This window comes from Quercus suber, unplaced genomic scaffold (assembly GCF_002906115.3).
Source record: "Quercus suber isolate HL8 unplaced genomic scaffold, Cork oak 2.0 scaffold_54, whole genome shotgun sequence".
Taxonomy (NCBI): domain Eukaryota; kingdom Viridiplantae; phylum Streptophyta; class Magnoliopsida; order Fagales; family Fagaceae; genus Quercus; species Quercus suber.
In genome coordinates this window covers 333343-342748 of record NW_027069519.1, presented here as the reverse complement: position 1 = coordinate 342748, position 9406 = coordinate 333343, and the positions used below count along the sequence as shown (strand labels likewise).

Below are 9406 nucleotides of genomic sequence, written 5' to 3'. Positions count from 1 at the left end.
TATTGGAATAGGGGTTCAACTGTAGGTTGGTATAAAGTACTGGGATTCCTTTACTTATAATCGCTTGTTTTGATAATAGTAGATTCTCGGGAGTGGTGACCTTAAACTCACCTAGTAGGGTTTTGCCTAGTTGGTTTTCCCCATTCGTAAACAAATCACCTATGTCAAATTTATTTTCCATTGCATTTAAGTTAGTTAGCGATTTGTTTGTGCTACCACGCATATTGCATGTTAAATTGACTTAATTAATTCACTTGACTATTTAATTGGTTAATTTACCTAAGGGGTCAATACATTCTTGGCCTATCATCAAGAATTGCAAATTCAATTTTTTCAAGTTTGACGTGATTTATTTAGTTGACTGTACATAAGGGTTTTTCAGTTTTTGTAACCTTAATGAAGAGTCTATATAAAGGCCCATTAAGCATGACTTATAAAAGAGGTTAGAGAGATCGAAACCCTAAGTTTTTTAGAGAGTTAATCTGAGCCTCCACTAACAATCAACACTGTTGTCATAGTGAAGATTAAAGTTGCTTGTCCAAACCTCAAAGTCACAAACGGAGAGTTTTAGGGTTAAGTCTTTTTTTAAAAGGGAAGATTTAGGATTAAGTCTAGTGTATAAACTTCAATTATATTCTAGTGGGTCAGTTTACCTTGGAATTGATAGGTTAAATCCCTCCAGATTATTACTATGAAACGATATGTTTCATAGGTTTTGTTGGGTCACCCTATTGTTGTCTTATGTTATTTTTTATTGAATTTACTATTTTATTGCTTTATTGGTGACATATTTAATCTGTGGCAATTAACCTAGAAATTTATCTTTGAATCTAGCATTTTGTTTGTTTTAATGGAAAACTTTGTATAAAGATAGGTTTTTGTATTTTCTAGTATTTGGCAGCATCAGAAAAAATAAGTCAAAGGAAACTATCTTTAGTCAACAGGAAAAAAAGGCTTTTTTTTAAGAGATTATTTTCCACTTATTAATTCATAACAAATTAATTATTTGAAGTTGATAATTTTGTTGTAAAATCAAGGCGAAACTACACTATTAGTCCCTGAAGTTTATCCTGTGTGCGCAATTGGTCCCTCAAGTTTGATGTGAGCACAATTAGTCCCTTAAGTTTTAAAGCTGAGTTGTTTTGGTCTTTTTACTAACTTCTGTTAACGGTGTTACTTACGTGGCTAACTTCACAATGACTTGGCATTTTCTTTAATGACGTGGCATATTTTTAATTAAAAAATTACAAATTAAGTGAGGAAAAATATTAACTGGTACCAAATTAAAAATAAAATAAAATTTCTACCTACTGTAAAAACCCACAGTGAGAGAGAAAGGGAGAGAGGAAAGAAAACAAACCCCAGCTGCCGCCTGAAGTTCCATTCCCTAGCTGCCACCTGAACTTCAAACTTTTTTTTGGTATTTGAAGTTCCATTCCCTATATTAATGTGAAAAGTAATGCCTACAAGGTTCTTAGAGCAAATGTAAAATGACTGTTTCATCATATGCTCTCTTCTACGTATTTCTGTACCTGTTCATACATAGTGACAGCTAAAATCCTTAACAAGATGAATAATCTGCAATGTAACAAGACTATAATTGTTCTGTGGAGTTCTACTGGAGCCCCTTTCTAACACAAGTGAAAGAAAACGTGGTAGTAAAATTATGAGGTTAGACCGACTTTCAGCCGCACAGAATTGGCATGGTGCTCATATTATGGTATTTAACACCAGTCACTGGTGGGAACACCCTTTGAAAATCAAAGAGTAAGCTTTTTTTGTGTTGTGTGAATTATTATGAGAGGCTCATTCTCCTTGGGCTATTGCTGGTGGTAGCTAGGGAATGGAACTTCAGGCGGCGGCTAGGGTTTGTTTTCTTTCCTCTCTCCCTTTCTTTCTCGCTGTGGGTTTTTACAGTAGGTAGAAATTTTATTTTATTTTTAATTTGGTACCGTTTAATATTTTTCCTCACTTAATTTGTAATTTTTTAATTAAAAATATGCCACGTCATTAAAGAAAATGCCAAGTCATTGTGAAGTTAGCCATATAAGTAACACCGTTAACAGAAGTTAGTAAAAGGACCAATACAACTCAGTTTTAAAACTTAAGAGACTAATTGTGCTCGCTTCAAACTTGAAGGACCAATTGCGCACATAGGGTAAACTTCAGGGACCAATAGTGTAGTTTCGCCTAAAATCAAGGGGTCTAAAAAACCTAACTTGACCCCCCGGAGAAATTGTATGGAAAATTAACCTTTTTTTAAATTTCTATTTTTCCAAAAACAATAGAGTCAAACATTTGTTTTTCTAAACAAGAATAATTTAAATTTTCTGGAAAATTTATGATCTGATCTTACTCCTAGTCCTATCCAATTGTGATATATTTGTGCTTAAGTTAAATGATAATTAAATAATTATTATTTTTTGCTAAGGTTAAAGGTGGACGAATTCAAACCATAGAAATTTAACCAACAATGGAGGAGGCAATCCTTAGGCCACAGGCTATTGGTAATCAAATAATTATTAATTCATTCAAGGCATATTTCACATTCTTCATATATCAATGAAATAATCATATAATTCTTATCATTTTACATATTATAATTATAACTAATTTTTCTAAATATTAATAATATTATATTCAATAAAATAAGTATTACACATGCGAAATATATAAAATAAAATAAAAACTTTTCACAAGTTTTTTCAAAATAAAATTACAACATGATCGCCCAAGAGATTGACTAATCACATGATTACAACACAAATGAAAGAAGTATAAGTGAACTTTTTATTTCATAATAGAGCACAATAATTATTATTCATAACTAAACATACACATACACTGATACACAGGTATTAATTTATCAATACAACCACTAAATATTTCCATAGAAGTCTAATGACACATACGGTTGGCAAGCCTTTTTAGGGTATTTAAAGCAAAATAATAACACCAATATATACGATCCTCAAACAAATTGAAGCATTGCTGCTGCCAGTGAGAATTAATATAAAGAACACTAGCAACACCCATAAAGAAAATTATGTAAGATACCGAAAAACTAGTAGAGAAGACTAGAAGATCAACTTGATACCATTTTCCATCACTTGTCTCCGAGGATTTTTGTTGTGATGGAGGTGACTCATGTATCTCGGTGCAGCTTTTCTCCAGTGGTGGACCACAAAGAAATGGATTTCCTTCATAGCTACTCTTTTCAAATGTTCCAAATTGTGCTTTGAAGTCTGGAAGTTTACCTGATAAGTTGTTGTGAGATACATTGAAAATTTCGAGAGAGTTTATATCAATCAATGTCGAAGGAATTTCCCCACTTAAATTGTTGTGAGAAAGGTCTAAGCTCTCTAATTGAGTCAAATTTGAGAATGATTTTGGAATAGGACCTATCAACTGATTGTGAGACAAGTTTAGTCCATGAAGTGAAGATAATTGTCCCAGCTCTTGTGGGATTTCTCCTATTAGCTTGTTTAATGATAAATCCAATGTAGACATCAAATCAAGGTTGAGACCCTTGTACAAGTCAGACCTATATTTCGTCACAATTTCAATCTCAACTTGTTCATAGAGGTTGAAAAATGACCCTTCAATTTGAAAATCCCTATTTAGAAGAGATTTATATGGGAAGGAAGAACCTGTTATGACCAAAAAAGGACTAGGTGTATAGACAAAATCAGTAGCAGCTAGCTTCCCAAAGGATATGTTGTTAAAGCAGTATGGTATTGACCCAGAAAAAGAGTTACTGGAAAGATCCATTATACCTATCCTCTTTAACCAACACAACTGCTTTGAAATCACACCACCAAAATTATTGCCACTTAACGAAAGCACTTTTAAGTTGGAAAGTCCATCAATTTCATCAGGGATGCTACCGATAAAGCGATTATCTCTAATATCCAATGTCACAAGAGATGATGAATTGAGAATAGCTTTTGGTAATGACCCTATGAGTTTGTTCCCTTGCAATAGTAAGTGCCTAACATCCCGTAGATTCAAGCAAGAAGGTAACAATCCTGAAAGCAAGTTATGAGAAAGGTTTATTACTACAGATGAAGCTAGTCCACATGGAATTTGGCCTTTGAATGAGTTGCTACTCAAGTCAACAACATACAATGGTGACGTACTACCATTTACTATCCATAGAGGAATTGTACCTGTCTTGTGGTTGTTGCTAATACTTAGGACCCCCGAGTTCTTTACGGGTACCACTGGGAGAGTGCCTGTGAAATTGTTATTTTGCAATTCTAAAGAAATCAAGGATAGGTTGAAGTGCTTCGAGAAAATTTCACCATGAAAGTTATTATTAGATAACCTCAAAATTCCCAAGGAGGTGCAATTAGCAACCAATTCCATTGGTACCTCTCCATAAAAATTATTAAAGGACAAGTCCAAAGCCCACAAATTACTCATGTCACCTATTGAGGATGGAAGATTACCTTCAAATTGATTATGGGATAAAATAAGATATTCTAATTTTGGAATCCACTTTCCGATATTTCCTTGAAGTTTCCCATCAAAGTGATTGTCTGAGAGATCCAACAAACGAAGATTCATGTAGTGATCTGATGGCAAATGAAACTCACCCGTGAAAGAGTTACTTCGAAGATTTAACTGTTGTAGTCCAGTTTTGTTTTCAAGCAACCATATGGGGAAGCTTCCATTCAATTTACTGTGAGAGATATCAACGACTTCCAATTCATCATGTTGGTCCAAGAGAAACTTAGGAAAGTTGCCAGTAAGCTTGTTGAGATTACAATTAGATAGGACTAGGACCTTTAATTGAAACAGAGGGTCCCAACTGTGATTCTCAGTTTCAATATCAAGTTTGTTGTTATCACTCAAAAATTGAATCACCTTAAGCTTGGAGTGATTAGCAAATACGCTGAATGAGAATAAACCTTCAAAAAGATTATAACTCAGATCAATGTACTCAAGGGATGTTAGGCTGGCTATTGGAGATGGAGACAAGCTTCCACTGAACCGGTTCCAAGATATATCTAGGTACGAAAGAGATGTCAAATTGTTTAGGCATGGAGGAAGCATCCCTTCAAAGCCATTACCAGCAAGATCTATCTCTTCAAGTTTCTTCAGCGCACAAAACTCTATCAAAAGCAATAATAAGATTAGCGGTGTCTATCCTAAACTTGTGCCACTGAAAGAATCAACAATACAACCTAATTAATATATAAAATCACGCTTAATAAGATTTGACGATTTTTTTTTTTTTGGAGAAAAAAGATTTGAGGCTTAAGAAGGACAATTTTAAGTAAAATATTCTCTTATATTTTGACATCAATTTAATATTGTTTATATAAGTTTCTATATTGTAAGTTTTTACTTCAAATTCGATACTTTTTTTTTTTAGATGTAAAATTACTAATTAAATTTTTGTATTCAAGTTTTTTCTTTTGAGAGAAGAATTGTATTCAAGTTTTGTTAACAACTTATTTATTATTGATATTATGTCTAATGATCCTAATTTTTTTTTTTTTTTTTGGTTATAATTGATTTTAGGTAGGAGCTAAGTTTAGATGTGAAATAGAAAAAGAGTAGCTAAGCTTTGTAACTTTTCAAAAAATAAAAAATAAAAAAAAATTTATGCGACATTATTTATTTAAAATTTTAACAAAATATAAATATTGTACTACTATAGGGCTAAAATTATGGGACCTTATTCTATACGGCTGCCTTAGGCAAATTGGCTCAATTATGAATTAACAAATGGTGGAGTAGGTCCTGTGGGATTAAAATGTTTTTTTTTTTTTTTTTTTGGTGGGGGGGGGGGTGGGGGGTGTAAGATTGATCTATATCAAATGTTATGCTTCCAATTTGCAGCAAATAAAGATTGATCTATATCAAATTACTAACCATTCTCTTTCAATTGTTCTCACACTCCTAATCAAAATTGTAAATGATTGATTTCATTGTACATTCTCACCTGGAGTGTTTAAAGTCCATGAGTCCACTAGAAGATAATGATATAGACTTGAGAGAAGATAACGCTCCATATATGGAGTAATGCTTCCAGTGAAATCATTTCCACTCAAATCTAAAATTTCCAAACTGTGAAATTTTCCATATCTACCAAGAAAATTGATGAAAGTATGTTAGGAGAAAGTATTTAAAATGGCTTCCATTAAGGAGATTAATTGAGGGAAAATCAATAAAAATAGATGCTGGAATGTTTACCCTTGAATGGTAGGCTTCCATTAAGGCGACAAATTGCAAGATAAGGACCTCCAAGTTGCTTAGATAAACCAGTTCTACATCACCGGTGAAGAGATATTCAAAATTTCATATATAAGCTTGAAACCAATAGTACAGAAGAAAGATCTAGTAGAACTAAACACTTTTATATTGGAATGGACAAAAATTTCGGTTAAAATGCTCTTGAATATTGAAGGCATACTACTAATATCATTTGTATATATCAAAAGGATTAGTTATTGCACTGAAGCATTGCGCCTTTTAACACGAAGAGAGTAAATTTTGATAAAGGTAAATATTGGTTATAAAATTTCAGTTTTGTGTAAACTTTTTCTGGTATTCTTGCGAAGAAAATTCAGATATACACATACCTTTGCTAGAAAGAGGCCAGATATTATTGGAACTTAGATCCAGAGATTTAAGAACCGGAAGGGCACCTAAGGATCTTAAAATTTTATTGTCAAAGTCGTTCCCCGCTAAATTTAAGTGCGTTAGCTTTCTCAGTTTAGACAAGCAATCAGATTCTGGAAAAAAAAAATACATTGTTAAATTTATCAACAAAATGTAGAAAGAGTGTCATATCATGTTATTCATTAGCACAGTAATTGTAATACAAGAAAAATTCATTGATTAATTGAGCTATCAAGAATCAAATATGTTTTCTGGAACCCCTCAAAAAATATATATATATATATATGTTTTCTGTAACAATCATTACACACTCCCCTATCCATCTTTTTTTTTTTTTTGGATAGGTGTGAAGTTTTATGATTGTAAGCCATAGGAATGCACACTTCTCATATAAATATGAATTGTTGGCAATTGTATTTGCCTTTCTTGTTTATGAAGCCAGAGACCAAGTCTAAGTCAAAGCCCAAATGTTATAGGTGTTGGTAGTAGCTGTTAAAAAAAAGATAAAGCACCGGTAATAGTAGCAATTAGTGATAAAGCATGAGTAAGGGACAATATTAAAACAAGTAACATTTTACAATCTAATTTTACGAACAATTATTTGTAAGAAAAAACAAGTAATGAACTATATAAAATACAATTTATTTTTTCGTGTTCTTGAGAACTGGTTTGGTGATCATAACACACAGTAAAAAGCAATAAAATACTGTGTAAAGAAATTATTCAATAACCAAAGGAAAACTAAAATAATTATTTGTGTTGTTACTCGTTCAAAGAGTTGGGCCCATTGATTTTAAAAAAAAACAAAAAAAGAGTTAGGCCTTTTTGACTTAAAAGAAGAAGAAGAAGAGTTAGGTCATTTTGTGGTGTGTACTGTAATGTAAGTTTTTCAAAAATTCTTTTTGCTCTACCCTTATGTGTTTATCTATCAAAAAATATTAACTAGTAAGTTCCCACGTTGAAAGTTTTTTGTTACATGTTTAAGAGTTGAGCCTTTTTGAGTGTGCACTGTATTATAAGTTTTTCAAAAATCTCATTCCCCTCTGCCCCTCTATAAGATTCTCAATTTCACTTTTTTTTTTTTTTTTTTGGGTCTTTTCAAAAGCTACAACGTGAAATTCAAACTAGATTATCGATTTTATATTAAAAGAATATATTTTGACAATTTAATATTAAAAACTACTTTTATATATAAGCATATGAATCAAACTCTAGGCTGTTCTTTGTTATTACAACGTAGGTACTTCAAAAATATAACTAAAAGATTTCAATTTGAGAATGGACGAGTTTGGTACACCAGTAGTTTCTCCACCCTATATGCACTAGGTCTAAAATATTGATATTTTTTTTTTTTTTAATGTGGAAAGTAGATACTAATATTCACATGTTACATATAACTAGCTTTTAAGATCTATTCGATATCAACCATTCACTTTCTCTTGTTTTTACACTCTTATTCAATTTTAGAAGATTGTAGAGAAGGAAAATTCCCGACCTATCACAAGCTGACACGTCACACTACCAAGTCCACAAAATGCAACCAATTACAAAGCGCCACATGCTGCTGCTAGGTTTTACTATTACTATTCAAAAGCCAACAGAAATTCGCTAAGTGTCATACAAAAACCAATCATGCATCAGCTCGTGTAAGCGATGACATAAGCAGTCTCGCACGTGTAAGCGATGACACAATCAGTCCAGCATGTGCAAGCGATGACATAAGCGGACCAATCAAGCTCTACCACGTGTCACCAATCAGACTCCGCCACGTGTCGCTTACCTACCCCAAAACTCCTATAAATAGAAGCCTTCCTAAGCCATTTAGGAGGACACCAAGCCATTTGAAGGACTCAGAAGTTCAGAAGCTCTGCCGGAACCAAGCTCTAAAGCCTCCAAGAACTTCAAGAACTTCAACTTCGAATACGAAGAACATTTGAAAAGAAATCATCCAAATCATCCGCCTAGATCCAAAAGTTTGCGGGAATCAAGCCTAAAGTGTCCGAAAACATCAACAAATCACAAATCAGTGAAGCTCTACGGATTCAAGCCTCTAAAGCCTCGAAGAACTTCCACCACAAATCCAAGAACACGAAGAACACACGAAGAACACGAAGAACGTGAAGAACAAAGGATTTCTAACAAGCTCATAGCCAGAGATTCATTGTAATTCCGTTTTAGCAATCTTCGATCTATCCCTCAACCAAATTGAAGGATATTTTGTGTTCAAGTCACAATCACATTACCACAAATCCAAATCAATAAGTCTTGCAAGGAGATCGAATCAGAGGATAACACTTTTGTAATCACAGAGAATTATACCACAATCATCAATACAAATTCACATTTGTGAAACTATTTTACTTGTTTGATTCATTTCGAACTAGAAATTTAGTCGTCTACAAAGATTAACAAGCAAAACTAACAAATTGTCAAAGTTCAATTTCATAGTAGATTCTTACCTTGAATGGGTAAAGTTCCATTAAGTCCAACAAATAAAATGATATAGCCTTGAGAAAAGATAATGCTCCGATATATGGAGAAATACTTCCAGAGAAATAATTTAAACTCAAATCTAAAAGCTCTAAACTGCTGAAGTTTGCCATATCCACAAGAAGAATTGATGATAGATAGTGTCAAGAGAAAATATTTAAAATATTGGCTTATACTAAAAGAACTTCTTGTCACAAGAAAATTATTCTTGTAGTTAAAATAGATGATAGGAATGTTTACCCTTAAATAGCAAGCTTCCATTAAGATGATTTCACTCAAGTGA

At 32.8% G+C, this 9406-nt stretch overlaps 1 protein-coding gene across 1 annotated transcript in view; it reads right to left on the bottom strand.

Moving 5' to 3' along the window:
* Positions 1–2898: 2898 nt before the first annotated feature.
* The window catches only part of LOC112025682 (receptor-like protein 15), a 7366-nt gene continuing 858 nt past the window's right edge, over positions 2899–9406 (bottom strand). Inside the window, 6 exon segments of the mRNA XM_065772150.1 lie at positions 2899–5117; positions 5946–6023; positions 6026–6117; positions 6239–6278; positions 6594–6746; positions 9364–9391. Of these exon segments, the coding sequence (XP_065628222.1) occupies positions 2899–5117; positions 5946–6023; positions 6026–6117; positions 6239–6278; positions 6594–6746; positions 9364–9391 (2610 nt within the window).